Consider the following 19,014-nt stretch of genomic DNA (forward strand, 5'->3'; position numbering starts at 1 on the left):
TAAATAATTTTGAGGTCCTGTCCTGCTGGTCACCAGATGGTTCCCAGGTATTCTGTCTTTGAGTTCATTAGGGAAATATCCTAACCAGCCACAATATGAGTGCATTAAGTTCTGCTTTGAATAGCCCCACCAGGAATATGAACAGAATGCTTCAGTAACTCTCTTTGTGTGTCAATAATATTAAATAGAGCTTTACACTGATTAGTAATAATACAGGCATCAATGAGTAATTTGATAATACAATCAAGATACAAAGAAATACATTGTATAAATCAAATCACATAACATCTTAGAGTCACTATACATTGAAGTCATCCTTTTACCCGCAAGCACTTGGAAAGGAGGTGTAAAGCTGCATAAATATAAAGAATAGTTTGCAAAAAACCAATAGTAAAATGCACACATTAAAAAAGGGGGGAATACTTCCTTCATGGTGCTCCAGAAAGGGAGGGCCAATCCCTGAAGATATCAAATGGAAAAAAGGAAATATCCAGGCACAACTCTTCTAAAAGGCAGTCTTTATTTAAAACAAAAAAAGTCTTAGTTTCCTTGTTTTGAATAGTCATGGTCAGGGCTTGGCAAATCACAGGTGCTAAGTCACTATGGGGACTAAAAATTCTGTCCTGGTGCCTGTGAGCCTGTTCCCTTTTAGGTGGGTGCCTGTGGGAGAATGTTGGGTCAGGAAGGGTTTGTTGTATTAATGATTTCAAATTATGGAGCTGTTTAGTAGATAACTCGCTCTTTGCTATCCTTAAATATGTCAATTCCATAGGGATACCAAATTTGGGATCTGAAAGATCAAAACTAAGAAAATCCATTTGTACATACCCCATCAATGTGCGGTTTGTATACATTTAGCGCTACATAGGGCATTATAATTGTAAATGATGAAAGAATACATTTGTGCACTCCTGCATCCATTTGAATAAAGAAAGAAGAATTTATACCGCAACAAAAATAGTTAAAACCATAGTGTGCTTATAAAATATTAGAAATTGATTTTGTTTTCTCTTGAGTTCATTTTTGATTCAGGTACTTTTTAAAAAATGATTTATATTTATTACCTCATTTTAATATATCCATTTTTGTTTTAAGGAACCAACAACTCAATAGTGGTCCATGACATGGAATTTGAACCTTTAAATGTTCCATGGAATTCAGAATGGCAAATACAACGGACAAAACTGACCAGGAACGTTTTGGAAAATGAGAACCAGACAGCATTTGAGTTACATTCCAGTATGCCAAGATATGTCCAATTTGCCAGCCACAAAAAAAATAAATGGGGCCATGAACGTTCCTATAGATTGCAGATGGTGAGCTTTGCTGGGGACTATCTACCAGAGAAGAGTTCTTCTCACAATTCAATGAACTGGGCAAAGTAAGTATATGATACTGTATCAATATAAGTAATGTAGAGTATTGCAGAAGATCCATTATATATATTTTTAATGTCAATATCCTAAAATGGCCAGATGTCCCCCCTTAAAGTATATCCTTTTATTAGTAGGGTATTGTACTAAACTGTTTTGCTAAATCTAGAAAAGCAACATAAAATCTTATTTCTTACAGAGGATCATTTCCTGGTCATGATTTAATGCTATTTTTAGTAAAAAATAAATAAAATAAACACTAAAAACAGCAAAAACAGTAAAATAAAATCTTATTTCCTGCAGAGGATCATTTCCTGGTCGTGATTGCTTTCTATTATTAGTAAAATAACAAAACAACAAATTAATCAAACTAACTTGTCTGATATAATTACTGGATATGAGGGTGCACACTTTACTATCATTAATGTTTTTGTTGTTGCTGTTTATCTTGAGTGTTATTTAAAGATGTAGTGGCATGGAGTTAGTAAGCATCTCATATGATTTTTGCTTACCTGCATAACTTTTTTTTTTTTACAGTTTTTGAACTTCTTTTAAAGTGTTCATGTCATTGTATTCGCAAGTTAGCTTTAAATTAAAAAGCAGAACATTTAATCTATACATTGTGCTAAGAAACTGCTACTACTAATTGCAAGCTATAAAACAATGAATAAGGTGTGCTGTGTCTTTAAGACTTAACGAATTTTATAAAAAGGTGCAAAACTGTATAATTAAAGTGCATATAAATATAACAAAAGTGTCACTGTGCATAAATTTAGTGATGTGCACTCCTTTGCCAAAGTGCTTTACGTGAAAAGATATGTATAAAACACTTACAACAGTGTGTTGTTAGAATTGCAGGCAACTTTGTACCATCCGAGCTAATACTCAAAGATAAAAAAACAGAAAAAGAACATAGTGCGAAATGTAGTGTAAATAAAACGTTGTCCTAAAAATTGGCAAAGAAGAATGAAATGGGTGCATAGATTAGGCACTTGAGAACCCAAAGGTCTAAATGCAGAATTTGATTTATACAACTTTTTATGACCTGTTATGATTTCTTTATGGGCTATTGCAATTAAGGTGCTGCTTTTTTGCAGAATACTTTATTACATCTTTTTAAATTTATTTAGAACAATATTGTAGCGCCATCTTTTACTTGATCTTTTGTGTATGTTTTAAACTAATTCCAAGCTACTGTAAGAGCTTTCATTTGAGGCTCTTTAAAAATATGGCACCTCCTCCATTTTTGTAAAAGTGGCAATGAAATATTACTTCTTAAAGGGACACTATAGGCACCCAGGCCACTTCAGTTCATTGAAGTGGTCTGGGTGCATAGTCCCAGGTCCCTGAACCCTGCAAAGGTAATTATTGCAGTTTTTTAAGAAAGACATAGGGTAGCTATGGTAGTGCCAGTAAAACAACTTTGCTTTCCTGTTACTATAGTTTCCCTTTAATTACTGCATAGGGCCCCTTTTTTGGCACATGTACAAAGACCCTAACAATGGATAAACACAATTACTTATCCCCCTCTACTATTGTATAACAGAAGGATAGAGACTATAGTGAAAATTAAAACTATTTATAAATAAAGAATATATATATACAAAAAAAACAACTTTTTTTTTAGATGATTAAAAAGCAAACGTGATTCATTGAAAAAAACAAACAAACAGGTGACTGACTGTGTTATAAACCAAGCATATAATCCTAAAGGTCTCAACAGTCTATAATTTGAGCTATTTGACAATCTAGGTTACAAAGTACAAACGTTTCCTAAATCAGTGAAGCTTAGGCTACCCTTCTTGGCAGTCTATATTAATATTTACCAACAGATAAAATATACCTCCCTCCATCTGCTACATAACCTCCTATTCCTTGCAACTGTATCTATTTACAGTTCCTATTTTGAGCTGTCTTTCTGTTCTAGGAGCTCCATATTGTTAACGTATACGAGTGCATAACAGAGCTTCACAGTAATAACACTCACAGTGATACATGCATTTTTGCTGTTCTAAATTACATTTTAGTTGCATAAATTGCTATTAATAGGTCACCTAAAATCTCTCAGAATATCCCCACCTGACCACACCCCAGCCACATCCCTAAACGTAACGTGTCCCTCTTTGTCCATTTGGAAAGTTGAGAGGTATGTTCAGCGAACTACTACTACCATTGTTGGAGAAGAAATTGCAGGCAGTGACCCAGGTCTGTATAATTATTGACACTACATCTGAGGAGGTTTCTCACTTAGATGCCTTGAATACCTTGATTATTCTGACCTGCCGTGCTTATCCACTCTATGACTGGGAAGGTGAACCCACCTATACTGCCTGCTTCAATGAAAACTCAGTTGAGAGCTGCAAACTGCATTCCTTAAATTCTGTTATCAGGATACAGGTCTGTTATTAATAGGCCATCACACATCATCTAAACTCCCTAGTCCTAAACAGCCTGACCTGCGTTTAAATACCACCCTTGACCTATCAAAGTATAGAATGCATGACAAAGACAAGCCTTTGTTCTTGTTTTCCACAATCTTGAGACTTTTTCATATTCATCCACCAATGCTCCCAGTAAATGGGGAATATTAGCATAGAGGTGCCTTAACTCAGCTCCAAATCCTGTTGATAATAACATAAAAAGGATGCCTACTCAGCCTGTTAAAATCCCACCCTCTACTGGCTACAACACTCTGGGATCTCTGTATTTAGTCTGAGTAGCCTGATCTGTGCATGACCCAGCCACCTCAGACGGAACACAGAGATCTGCAGGAAGGAGAGAGGAGAGGACTTGCCAGGAAGGCAAGAGGACTGGACTCTGACAGTCTAAAATGACAAGTACAACACACACACACACAACTCCGCTCACCCACACTGCACACAAACAGCTTAGATGTCCACATTGTACCCAGATAGAACAGCTACCCACACTACACACTCATATTGCTTCAAACACTGTATACACACACACTCCTACACACTCTGTTGCATATACTGCTACACAAACTACTGCGCATGATGCTACCTACACTGTAACAAACACACTTTATACACACTGCTACATATGTGCACATGATACACACACACACATATATATATACAAATGCATACTCACTCTATATTTGTGTAAAAAACAAAAGAAAATATATAATTTTATTAACATTTTTTTTTTTTTTTTTTATGAGTTTGGAAGTAGCGGGCCCTTTTGAACTCTGTTCCTACTCATGATGTAAGCACAGCCCTGCTGGAGGCATCATAATAAATAATTTAATATTTTAAATATGAATGGCAATCACAAATAAGTAAATTATCTCATCATCACTCTGTTTATAAGATGTTTTTAAAAACGTTTGGAATTCTATGATTATTTTAGGTATAAATTGGCTATTACTAATCGCAAAGATGAAGAGCATCAGAGCAGCAGCATTTACAATCAAAATGATCCCTGGACTCCCACAGTGAAATTCTCCAATTTCATTGATGAAGAAACCATCAAAGATAAGGTATGTGTATGTTATCCACTATGGAATTTGCATTGTTATTGCAGGGTATACTATGCAGGCACCTTGGCGGTTATGTTGGGAGAACATGCAGACACATGCAAATTTAATGTCTTATTAGGTGTATGTAGGATGTACACTGTCCAGTCAAGTCTATTCCTCCCATCCATATGCATATTACCAGATTAAAAAAGCTCAATTGCACACACACAAGTTCACTAACACACACACACACACACCTAAGCTTACTATCACACACATACACAAGCTAACTGACAAACAAACAAACGCATCAACATACATGCACTCATCACTGCATATTAGACATTTAAAGCTGTGCTGGTGCTTTGTGGGTTGTGAGAGTTGGACCCTGCACCTGTTTGTTGTTTCCAAGCATTTCCTTGCCAACTCTGTCCAAAGACTGGCTTGTTGGGGCTGAGGTACCTGCTTAGCCTACCACCTGCAGAGTTGTCCCTGTGTGTACTGGAAAAAAACAGAGAGGTGGTGCTAACGGTTAAACATGCATGCTTCTCAGGATTTTGCAGCCAGAAAGAAAGCTCTGAGGGACCAAGAAAGGTTTACAACTATTACCAAAAAGTTAGAAAGTATATATACTTTTCCACCTCTCCCTAAGTCTAATCATCCTAATTTCCAGTGATGAGTTTGTTTGTACGAATTGCAATATGTTCATGCACTTCATTCATTCGTCATATGTCTAACTGTAAGGAAGGAACAACCGACTCCCTCCTTGTAATTTGATCATTTAAAATGAGAAATGACTCCCCACAGCAGGTTAAATTAGTTTATTTATTTCAGGAGAGATATCTCCTGAACTAAGAATGAAAAAACCCTACGGGGGTCAATATAAGGGAGGTTTCTTAAAAAAGGATGGTATGTTTAATTTTTTTTTCTTAACAGGACCATAGTTTATTGCCCACCAGCACTATTATTAGGGTGAGAAATCTTTATTTAGAGCTTTGCATTGGGGACATGAGCATCTCCTATACTTGTAGTTTCACCTCCTTTAAAAACAAACAAACAAAAAAAAAACAGACAAGGGTAACCACATGATGAACATAAAAAACACTCACCAACTCGCCGCCGTTAGCCCCCACCACCCAAGGAGGCCCCCGGGGACATATCAGTGCTGATAGAATTATACAAAGCCATACATTTCAATAATAATTAAAAAAAAAAGGGGCCCTGGCTCGGTTGTCTAAATTATATACAGAAAAATTATTCTACATCATTCATATCTTGAATCAGCAGCATACGACGAAGCACAGATCTCCTTTGTCATGTCATTACTAGAATTTATCCTGACGCATAATTACATATTATTCAATGGCAAATATTATTTGCAAGAGACCGGGACTGCGATGGGTACTACTTGTGCCCCCACCTACGCGAACCTTTTTTTAGGGTGGTGGGAGGACAAAATATGGAATGACCCACGATATAATCTGTACCACAAATACATTCTCAAGTGGTACAGATATATCGACGATGTGTTTATATTATGGACGGGTTCAATTAAGACATTTGAAGACTTTGTCAAAATTCTAAATGACAATACTATCAACCTATCACTCACACATGTCATAGATGAAAAAGAACTGGTCTTCCTCGACCTAAAGATCCTTCTGATGGAGGACGGTACTATTCAAACTGAGCTTTTTAGGAAGCTAACATCAACCAACAGCCTCCTACATTGGGAGAGCCACCATCCGTATAGGTTAAAAGCTTCAATCCCATACGGACAATATTTGAGGGCAAGGAGAAATTGCTCTGAGGACTCAGCATACTACCAAGAATGCCAATCACTAAAACTCCGCTTCAAGGCTTTGGGGTATCCAAACAGGGTTTTAAAAAAGGCATACCAACGGGCAAGTGGTACAAATAGAGTGGAAAGTTTGAAGACCACACGCTTAAAAACCAACTCTTTAACCCCGAGATGCATCGCCACCTTTGATGGCGGCTGGGGAAAGATGACACAAACTCTGTCTAACCACTGGCCGATCCTTACACATAACCCTGTGTTAAAGAAAGCATTACCAAGCTACCCAGCGATCACAGCCCGGAGATCAAAAAATCTGAAAGACTACTTAGTTCACAGCTTCCTGGCTCCCATTCCAACTGAACCCAACTGGCTCACCAATACTAAGGGTACGTATAGGTGCGGCCACTGCAAAGCCTGCCCATTCATTACCCCCTCTAAGTCAACTATGTCCACGCAATCTAAAATTATTGTTAAGACCAATGCACTAGTCAACTGCAGTACCACTCGTCTGGTATATCTGATCACATGCACATGCAATATCCAGTACATTGGCAAAACCATTCAACCTTTCCGTCGAAGGATCCTCCAGCATATCAATTCTGTAAAGAACACCATCACACCTACCCCTGTGGCAAGGCATGTCATAAATTTTCACCAGGGGAATCCTGACAATCTGAAATTCCAGGCCATTGAAAAACTGATCTCTAACCCTAGGAAAGGGAATTTTAACCAACAATTACTCCAGAAAGAATCTAAATGGATATACTCCTTTAGAACCCTCGCCCCTCAGGGACTTAACGAGGAGTTCAACTATACACCTTTCATACATTAATCATTCTCTAATTTCCATACCTTCAGAGCTATATCACAATTCATATAACTCTCTCAGCCATTATGACTGGCACCTCTTTAGATCATTACTAATTGATTATCCAGCTATATCTAAATATAAATTTAGTATCTTACCAATTATCTTCATGATCCTGTGAACATCACAATTTCCTATAATTGCAAGACTTTTGCAGAAATGACTATCAACCGAGAACGTCGAATTATGCATTAATATACGGCTTGTATGCCACTAATTCTCCTATATGTGAGCTTTAAATACTGGTAATATGCACATGGTACTCTCCACATGTAAATATGGTATTGATCAGTACAACAACACCTGACATCTTCCCGACCCCTTGAGAAGATGGAAAACGTCTTAACGGGCTGTTGACTGTATCATCACTATTGGATTTTCTATGATGAATGATCTTCCAACCCACTCATGTGCACACACGGATCGTATATGATACAAGTAGTTGATATATTATGTGTTCAAACGAGATACTCTCTATTACCACTCATAGATGGCAACTAGCTACTTACCGATGCAAAAAGGCATCGGTTTGGAGACATCGTCACTTGTAAATACTGTATTAAATGAAGGTATGAATCAAGCCCCTTCTCACAGTACAAATGACCCCCCAGTATAGGTACATGCATACATGGATCCTATATGATGTGCCCAAACGGGATACTATCTACCACTACATATAGGTGGGGTCTAGCCAAATTACCGATACAACAGCCGTATATCTGGCTATCATCACAACTTGTGAATAATAAAAAATGAGGATTAGTTTTAAGTCCCTTACGTCCCATCCTTTACGAAATATATAGAATCCTGCAGGTGATTTAAAATTACCCTATCATGCAAGGGAGCTAAATCTACCGATCGAGCATTATATATGCAATAGGTTTTTTAGGTATGTCACTTATTGTGCTCATGCCACCTGCTCTTCATCATTATGTATCTGTTAATCAGATACAGTATATTTTTCACTCTCTGTGAAATACAACGTAAACACAATTTGGACGGAGGGATTTGACCCTTCCAGGCCACCGTCTCCCGTCAGACCTGATTGATGATGTCGACGTTCTCGTGATGTCAATTAATAGGTTTGGGCGCCCTATTTAATAGCCCACTGGTACACGATCTCGTCCCCCTTGAAAAGCCGCCTTACCGGCGAAACGCGCGTCGGGGTTTTTTCTGGTCTCTCCTAAGAATTATACCCTCTGCACCAGCAATCAATACTTTATATTATTACGATCTTCGACGATATTCATTTAGGTGTATCGGGAGGGACACCTAGGTTATAGCCACTGACACCTATTGTGGCTATACACTATCATTCTACACATATACTTTAATGTGTGGAGATTCTAGTTATTCTAACGCAAGCTAGCTAGTGACTTGAAAGGAAGGTGCCCTTGAAGGCACAGTCAGTATTTACTATTCATCTACCGTGATTTATTTAAATACCTCTCTCCTTCTGTACCTCTCCTTTTCCTGCAGTTAGCTCTCCTATCTGATAGGTGCCCTTGAAGGCACAGAGATATATCTTCTTTTTCTCTGTCTTTTCTCTACATTATATTTGGGGTAATTAACTATCTAGCACCTGAAGTAGAGTCTATTGCAGGAATCGAACGCACTATTACTACAGCTTGCAGTTTTTAACTCTAAGACAGCATTCAGACAGCACGGGTCTCCCGGGGTAATTTCGATTACAGTTGATACCTTTTTTCTTTGAAAACTATATCAAGATACTATTGCCTCAATGATAGAGACCCCACTCAGACGACTTAAGTCTCTTGCACCTAGTTTGTGGTTACAGATGTTGTGCAGAAGGACAGACTGCCAAGTGTACCACTTACTATAACGGTGGAGACAGTGTAAGATCTGAGCCAAACTCAGACGTTTCTAGTCTCCCATACCCTGTTTACAGTTACAAATTGTGCAGCAGGACTAACTGCCAAGAGTACTTTTAACTGTAACGGCGGAGATAGTGTAAAATCTGAGAACAGCTGTGATCTAGGTGCTGTCAACTGTCCTTTTTAAACCTTTTATTTCTGCATAGTATCTCTGTAGGCCCCTGTATGCATCTATACAGAAGGCTTAGGAGTAGATGTATGAAGTAATCACCTTGTATCTTGTTCACCAATAAATATATTTTTTATTTTCATTTCTTATTTTATATAAGGCTTAGGAGTAGATGTATGAAGTAATCACCTTGTATCTTGTTCACCAATAAATATATTTTTTATTTTCATTTCTTATTTTATATAACGATATATATCCATATATACACTACAGGCAGTGCTCCTTGTTCTTCATTTGTTCACTCATTTATAGACTAGTCTCAATCTACCCATCTTCTATTATAGTGCTTGATTCTTCCCCTGGCATAATGAATGAGGTATTCCAAATCTCTAAATTTATTTACATGAACATTCGTGAAAAGAGGGGCTGTCTAAATGTTTCCATTTAGAAAAAATAAGTTATTTTGCAGTGTTAATAAGGTGAATTAGTAATAACTTTTTAAAGTTTTATACAATATCAGTGTGAAATAAATGACTTACTCGGGGGACAATAGAAAAATCTATGTCAATAAACGTCTTCATACTTTCTTCTAACTTCCTTCAAAACTTATTAATTTTCGGGCACCTCTTAAACATATGGATAAGATCTCTTCCCTCACCCCCGCATCTCCAACATTTATCACATTTATCACATATAATTGGTCCATTTTATAAAGATCTGCTGGGGCCTTGTACCATTTAGCTCTCATATTATACAATTGTTCCTGTTTAGCTGCTTCTGAACAAGCTGTACTTAATATAAAACATTTTTCCATTGCTGTAGATGATGTAAGATTATGGGTCACTCTCCCATAATCTACATTGGAACACTGGGGCAGCAGATCATATCACCCTAGATTCATATTTGTAATCTATTTCAGGTGAACATTTATTATTATCTGTTATTGGATACAAAGGACTCAATGGGCTCACACCAAACCCTTGTTCATGATCTTCTCCCACACTCAGCTAGTAGACCCATTGTCGGGTGATATATTGGGGACTTTCGCCCTTTTAGTTTAAACTTAGTTTTTTCTTTCAATCTTTCCCTATTTTCAATATGTTTTTCTTAAGGAATCCAATGGAATTTGAGACAAATGGGAGGCACAATAATAATAGAAAAAAATCCAATTGAATACCTGCCCAATCTCTAGATCTTGTTAAGTACTGATAAGCTATTCTGGTGGGTTTCCCCTTTCATAGGAAATGGTTAATGAGACATCACAAGGTTGTAAAAAAAAGGTCTAGGAATATGAATGGGCAATGTCTGAAATAAAGAATCCTTGATAAGACATCCATCAAAATGGCACTCACTCAACCCAACCATGAGAGATTTGCAGATGACAAATGGGACAGATCAATTTAATCCTCTTACGTGAAAAATTCATATAAAACAAGTCTTGTAAATAAGAAATGGACAATTTTCCAGTTAAATAAAAAAAGAATGCTTTTACTCAAGCCTGGCAAATTTCTTACACAAAAATGTAGTAAACAGTATGCTAGAACATTTATTCCAAGGATAAAGGTTAAACAGGGAAATTATAGACATAACTCTAATGAGATTGCATCATTTTTTAAAATTATTATACAGAACTTTATAATATTCATGCCAAGGGTAGTCAGGAAGAGTACAGTTCTGTTTTGGAAAAGATAAGACTCTATTATGAAATATTCTTACTCGAGTTCCATACTCATACAGGGAGGAGATGGAGAGATTTATTACAGTAGATTAAATCAAACAGGCAATTACTTAAATATCTTCTGAAAAGAGTCCGGGCCCTTCACTACAAATTATCATACACTATTCCATTCCGAGTTATAACCTCATTTTAGATAAAGCGGAGGTGTTTAATTATATTCTTACTGGCAGCCTTTTGAGTAGCTAATATAATGTTAAAGAAACACTAACCCTATAGTGTGAAAACCACTATCTGGTTTCCCCCATTCCCTCCTAAATATAATAAAATCTTAGAATGGAAGATAAAGAAAGGTGCTGGGAGGTAAAAACCCTCTACCTAAACCTTATGGTGGAGTGCTAAAAAGTTTAAAAAAGGAGTATACTTACCACTATATATACACTGAGATTAAATCTATAGCTGAGCTATAACTTAAGAAAAATAAATATAGTGTAGATAGTATAAAATAAGGGGAGTTGAAGAAACATATAATGGTCAAACTCACAAGTGTGGAGCCAAAAAATGGACTGGCTCAGATCACAAACGCCTTGGTGTATTAAGGTGACACCCTCCCTCTTCTTTTCTTTGTAAATATACTCAGGAGAAAACACAGGTAGAAAAGGAAATTCTTGGTGTAGTATAAAGTGCAATCCAGTAAAAAAAGATAATATATATACTGCTCACCTGTTTAGAGCAACAGAGAAACCTGGCACTAGGTGTAAAAGCTTGTAGCTCACTAAAGGGGGGCAAACCTTATTTTCCCAAGCTGATGGAAGGAATAACCAGTGGGACTTAAGTATCCAAATTTAAACATATATTAAACACTATTGCTTAAAAACAAACAAAATGAATATAAATACTTGTCCACAAATAGTTCTGGTTCTCTAAGACGCACTTCGCCCAATACTGGGCTCTTTCAATCAGAGTAGTTCCTTCCTGGTTTGTTTTAACTTTTAAATCACCGGTATCATCCTCATCGGTTCCCGCCTTCTGTTCTACACCAATAGCCGGTGTAGCTGGTGTCTTCATTACTCGCTCAGCTGATTCCAATGATGCCGGCGGAAGTGACGTCTTTTCCGATTGTTTCACTTCCTTGAACGAGTTCCTTGTGTGCATCGTCCAAATCGGCCATCTTGAGTGTGGTCATTCCATATCTCGTTAATATCTTTTGTTAAGTCAAAATCCTGGCATTTGTTCTCATTCAATGGGTCCATGGTCGGTACCCAGAGGTCTTGTAGTATACATGGGAGCATATACAATATGAAATAGATTATAAAACAGAAAAAAACTGTTAAAATTGATCATTCAAATGGTAAGTAAATATTGAGGGCATGATAAATAGAATATATATATATATTCTTGCATTCTCTAAACATATGTTCCTATAAATAAATGTGTGCAAATGTGCATATAAATTAAAATATTTAAGAACAGATGATATATTAAAAAATATGATATATCACAAAAAATATAGGAATAATAAATATATAAAAAACGAAGCTCATATATTCTTAAAATGACACACCCTCAATAGGAAAAAGCCAACAAAAGTTCTAAAACAGACTAAAAATGTCTATTCATCCCTATATCAAAAGAGCATAATGTAAATATACTGATATAAAAAGCAGCTTAGTTACCGTAAGTTGGGTTATCTTATTTTGTATCCTATTGTTTTATTAAAAAACCCTTATAGAAATGTATTTTTTATAAAAAATTGTATAATTCAAAGTCACTATTTAATCCAAAATGTAGGAGGGAATTTAAGTTGAAAATCCATCCAAAGAGGGAGACTATATTTAACCCCTTAACCCCTTAAGGACACATGATATGTGTGACATGTCATGATTCCCTTTTATCCAGAAGTTTGGTCCTTAAGACGAAAAACTACCACAACAAGAGGACATATATGTTTCTATATATTTCTATGTGTGTGTCAGTGAGATTGTGTTTAGTGAGTGTGTGTGTGTGTGTCAGGAAGCTTGTGTGTAGTGACATTGTGTGCATATCAGTGAGCTGTCTGTTGTGAGCAGTGTGATCTTGTGATCTTGTGTGTGTGTGTGTATGTCAGAGAGCTTGTGTGTAATGAGCTTGTGTATGTGTCAATGAGCTTGTGTATCTGTCAGTGGGTTTTCTGTAGTGAGCTGTGTGTAGTGAGCTTGTGTGTGTGTCAGTGTGCTATCTTTAGTGAGCTGTGTGAGTTTGTGTGTTTGTAGTGAGCTTGTAAAGGTTAGTAAGCTTGGTGTGCGTAGTGAGCGGTATGTAGTGATTTTTCTATACTGAGCTTGAATGTTTGTGGGTGAACTTGTGTGTAGTGAGATTACTGCAGTGTGCTGTGTTTTGTGATTTTTCAGTAGTGAACTTATATGCATGTGAGTGAGCTTGTAAGCGTGCCAGTGATCTTGTGTGTAGTGACATTGTGTGCATGTCAGACAGCTGTCTGCAGTGAGCTGTGAGCTTGTGTAGTGAGCTTCTTGTGTATGTCAGTGTGAGCGTTCTGTAGTGAGATGTGTATAGTAAACTTGTCTTTGTGCATGTATGTGCAAGAACCAACATTTTGAATAATAAATATATATCAAATAAATAATAATAATTAAGAAAATATATATAAATATACAATAAATGACCAAATAGAGTCCATCCCTAATTGGGGCATTATACTGCATTTCAATGGCCAAAGTTAAAATTGACAGAATTTTGTCAGGTGGAACAGAGATGACCAATAGTATTCACCAGGGCTGACGTTTATTTCCTGTGTTTTTTATTTTAACAATGGAGCCTTTTCTTAATACACTAATATCCAAGGAATTAAATCTAAGTCAGAAGAATATAAATGTGTTGCTTCTGCTGCCAATATTCTGTTGCTATTAACTACTTCTCTGATATCATTTAAAAGTTTGTGCAGAAAACGTTCTCACTTCAGTACTTTCTCCAATTTTAAGATGAATCCCTCTAAAAGTAAAATCCTCAATATAAATTCAGAGAGAGTTTGTCTTGATTCAAAAAGCAGATTGTTCGTTTCAATCTAACACACTTGTGTATAAAGTTAACTTTGGATCTTAAAGATGTATTTGTTCATTTAACCCATAAGGCGATTGGGCAAAGAAACCAGCAAATAGTGAGTGGTTAAATATAAAAGAGTCTGTCCAAATCTCATTTGCTATGACCGAACTGAACGAAAATATTGATGCAATTTAGTTCAGTCAAATTGATGTTTATTTGCTGATGAAACTATTCAGATTAATCACATTTTCTGTCTGTCTACTAATCAGCCTAATGGTTGATTTGTCACTAATGCAAACCCACAAAATTCACACAATATGCATCATGTTTGAATAGGCTGTAGTCTAATGGTAACCACATAATGTCCAGCATTGTGCATTTCTAGTTTGTAGATTTATTCTCCATCATTGTGATCTTCATTATCATTATCTATATTGTGAATTTAAATTCCTGTAGATGTCAGTGGCGGATCCAGAGCCTGATCTCGGGAGGGGCACTTGTAGATTATTTAAATAAATAATCATGGCACAATAACCACTACAGCTCAGTGTAGTAGTTATGGTGCCAGTAGTGCCAGGATCCCACCCCAGAGTAAGTAGTCATACCGTTTAAGAACAGTTTGACAACTTACCTGGGGTCTGCTGGGATATAGGGCATAGGAGAAGTGGTGTGTGTGAAAGGTGCAGTGTGTGTGTGAGCGGTAAAGTGTGTGTGAGTGCGTAAGGGCGGCAGTGTATTTCAGGGTTGCAGTGTGTGTGTTAGGGGGCAGTGTATGTGTGGGGCAGTGTGTGTGTGAGGGTGGCAGTGTGTGTATGGGGGGCACTGTATGTCTGTGGGGCAGTGTGTGTATGGGGAGCACTGTATGTATGGGGAGGCACTGTATGTATGTGTGGGGCAGTGTGTGTATGGGGGGGGTCGTGTGTGTGGGGCAATGCGTGTATGGGGGGGCAGCAGTGTGTGTACGGCACTGTATGTGTCTGTGTGTGTGTGTGTGTGTGTGTGTGTGTGTGGAGTGTGTGTATGGGTGTGCAGTGTGTGTATGGGTGTGCAGTGTGTATATGGGTGTGCAGTGTGTATATGGGTGTGCAGTGTGTATATGGGTGTGCAGTGTGTATATGGGTGTGCAGTGTGTGTATGGGGGCAGTTTGTGTATGGGGCAGTGTGTGTATGGGGGCAGTGTGTGTATGGGGGCAGTGTGTGTATGGGGGCAGTGTGTGTATGGGGGCAGTGTGTGTATGGGGGCAGTGTGTGTATGGGGACAGTGTGTGTATGGGGACAGTGTGTGTTTGGGGACAGTGTGTGTATGGGGACAGTGTTTGTGTGGCAGTGTGTGTATGGGGTCAGTGTGTATGGGGACAGTGTGTGTATGGGGACAGTGTGTGTATGGGGTCAGTGTGTGTATGGGGTCAGTGTGTGTATGGGGACAGTGTTTATGGGGTCAGTGTGTTTATGGGGTCAGTGTGTGTATGGGGACAGTGTGTTTATGGGGTCAGTGTGTGTATGGGGACAGTGTGTGTTTGTGGGGCAGTGTGTGTACGGGGGGAGGAGGGAAGGGAGGTTTTTTTAATAAAAAAAAAAAATGTATTTAATAAAATTAATATATTTATGTCCCCCCTCCCTTCTTACCTTTATTGAGGAGGAGGAGGGGGGACATTTCTCCGTCCCTGGTGGTCCCAGTGGGATTCCCTGGTGGTCAGGTGGGGAGAGTGAACTCTAGCCCGCGCTCCAGGGCTAGAGTTCACTCTCGCGAGATTTGGAGCGTTGCCGTGGTAACCGCGGCAACGCTCCATGCTAGTGAGAGGAGGACCCGGAGGAGCTGCAGGCTGAGCTCCCGCCGGGTCCTCTCTCACTCTCCTGCCGGCTGCCAGCACAGTGCTTGCGGACCGGGGAGGGAGATCACTGATCTCTCTTCCCGGTCCGCAGGCACATTGCAGGGCTGGCACTTGGGCAATGCCATCCCTGCACTAGCCGGCCGGGGGGAATCTCGGGGGGGGCAATTGCCCCGTTGCCCCCCCCCTGGATCCGCCAATGGTAGATGTATTCTCCATCATTTCAGCTTCAGGATGCTAATGTTACTTTAAATGTACATCACATGTCCGTAACTGACAATGCTATCAATATTACAGCACGGATGAGGAAATTGTGTGTGCTATACAGATAATACTCAATAATAAGTTCATAAATAGACAAGTGACTGCAATTATATGTGGAATTAAATGTGGAAAAATGCTGTAAAATATGTTGGCACTATATAAATGCTAATAATAATAATAAAAATAATATAATACACAATATGAAGATAGACATGATTGTATTTCTTCCTACATGTTCATTAGTAAATAAGACCAGTCAACAGTTCTAAAGTAAAAAGTTGAAACATGGAGAAATTAAGAAATTAGTCTTATCTATAGATATCTAGTTATAACGATAAAATATAATAGATAGATATTAAGTTTTGTGAAGTGGTGAATTGTAAGAGCACTGTACTTAAATCTCACCGTCAAAGAAAAATGAAAACATAGGAATGTGTCTATTTGCAATCAGATCACAGTCTCCATGGTTCAGCAAGGCAAAAAAAACGAATTTAGATTACAACAAGACAGATACACTATAAAAAGCTCTAAATGTTTTTATTTTTATAGGATTTGGTGGCATGGATTACAACCGGATTCTTACATATTCCTCATGCCGAGGACATACCCAATACTGTGACAGCAGGCAATGGAGTGGGCTTCTACCTTCGTCCATACAACTTCTTCAATGAGGACCCATCAGTCCACTCAACAGATTCTGTCTACTTCCAACCACATGATAAATACAACTCATGTAGTGTTAATCCACTAGCCTGTTTATCTGACATAGCATCTTGTTCTCCTGAATTGTCTTCTTTTTCCTACAGTGGGTTTGATAACACATTTGCTGAAATATAGTTGGGATGTTGTTTGTCAAACTATAAGTCCATCTGTTCTGACTGTAATGGGAAAAACAAGCAACAAGCAAATAAAAAAGTTCCCATTTAAACATGCACATATGCCATCTCTGAGTCTTTGGGATCTGTTTGATAAAAACATGAACTATGAATTTAGTCTTTTTAAAATATGCTCAATTGAGCTTAGAAAACTAAATAAGTATGACATTTTATGTTGCATAAGATCTTTATGGACCAGAATAAGATGACTTCAAAGCGTAAACATGTGATCCTTAAGAAGTTAAAGAATAAGTGCCCTGGGGCTGTGATACAAAACAAACTGTTTTAACATTGGCTTATGCAATAAATATCATACTGTGAACTCTATGAAAACATTTTTATACTCTGCAACTAAATATTCTGGCATAATGCTCCTCCTGTCACACTCATGTTTTAAATAAACATTGCTGTTTTTGTAGCACAGCTGGACCTGGGAAATTATATTAACACATCATTTATTGTTGTATCATTAAAACTGTGGAAACAGAAGAAATACAGACTCCAGGCTCATTTGTTTTGTCATAATTAACTGATTTAAAATACAATCTTATTTGTAAAGAAAGCTAATTGAAACACACAGTTCTATTTAAAAACACTCTTCTATCAAGACATGATTTAATAATAGTGAATGTTGAAAAGTGTAAAACATTGCATATGATACCAAGTAAATATAAATAAATAAAAAATTTAACAAAATTTCAAGTCAAAGAATATGGAAAGTATATTATTTAATAATCCAATAATAATAGTATCTATCTTGATTGCATTCTTTAAAGATGTAATAAAAAGTATTAGGACTTGGGGATTCATTTTGGACCAAGCTGCATTTTGGCCATATTCTGACCAACCAGATCATGAGAAAAATATCTGATTTCCGTGCCACCACATTCCCATTTTCATTCGTGATTCAGAGTGCTGTTCCTGACACTAGAAAAACCAGCAAAAAGAACAAGCCTTTTTTTTTTTTGGGTGGGGCAGATAAGCAGCCATGATGGACAAAAAGGTCTGTCCAATCATGTGGGCTGATTGATAGTTAAGGGAAGCCACTAAAAGGTGATTTTATTTACAGATCAAGTGAAGTGACGAACAGAAGGCGTATCCTTTCAAGCAGGTTTCTTCTAGACAATATGCCTGGGGCATTGATGCAAGTGTGCAACTAGCAAACACCTTTATGCTGTATCTAGCAGTTAGTATTGCCAGGAACATTAGAGATAACTTTGAGTGGGAGATAGCCGATTGGTACCTAGCAGGCATTTTGTCATTCATCGTACTGTGAGAATATTTTACCAATATACAGTTGTTTAACCCCTTAAGGATCAAACTTCTGGAATAAAAGGGAATCATGACATGTCACACATGTCATGTGTCCTTCACCCCTTAAGGACACATGACATGTGTGACATGTCATGATTCCCTTTTATTCCAGAAGTTTGGTCCTTAAGGGGTTAAGGGGTTAAAGTTTTTTTTTTTTTTTTTTTTTAAACAGTTTGTAAAATAGAAAAGTTTCTTTCAGGGACTGTGGTGTCAAGAAAAAATATATTTTGCCCAGCCTGTATCAACGATTCTAGTGAGTGGAAAATAGGAGATTGGAACTTGTCAGGGATTTCATTATTGATCCTAGTGTAGGACTATTTTACCAATATACAGGTGTTTAAAGACAAGACAGTTTGGAGGGAAGAAAATCATTTTTTCCACTTAACCTGTGTCATTGATTCTGGTGTAAGGCTAGCTTTAGCTTTATGCTGTATCTAGAATTTAGTACAGCCAGGAGGGGTTATTCACTAGATGGACACATTTTTTTTAAAAAT

The 19,014-nt window shown here is 37.6% G+C and overlaps 1 protein-coding gene across 1 annotated transcript in view; it reads left to right on the forward strand.

Annotated features, from left to right (window-relative positions):
* Positions 1-17,705, forward strand: part of LOC134614771 (membrane primary amine oxidase-like) — a 38,033-nt gene extending 20,328 nt beyond the window's left edge. Inside the window, exons 2-4 of the mRNA XM_063458915.1 lie at positions 1,096-1,381; positions 4,746-4,875; positions 16,881-17,705. Coding sequence (XP_063314985.1) covers positions 1,096-1,381; positions 4,746-4,875; positions 16,881-17,168 — 704 coding nt within the window. The 3' untranslated portion in view covers positions 17,169-17,705. The remainder of the gene's footprint in view (positions 1-1,095; positions 1,382-4,745; positions 4,876-16,880) is intronic.
* The last annotated feature ends 1,309 nt before the right edge of the window (positions 17,706-19,014 follow it).

Source organism: Pelobates fuscus, chromosome 6 (genome assembly GCF_036172605.1).
Source record: "Pelobates fuscus isolate aPelFus1 chromosome 6, aPelFus1.pri, whole genome shotgun sequence".
In the NCBI taxonomy this organism is placed as follows: Eukaryota; Metazoa; Chordata; class Amphibia; order Anura; family Pelobatidae; genus Pelobates; species Pelobates fuscus.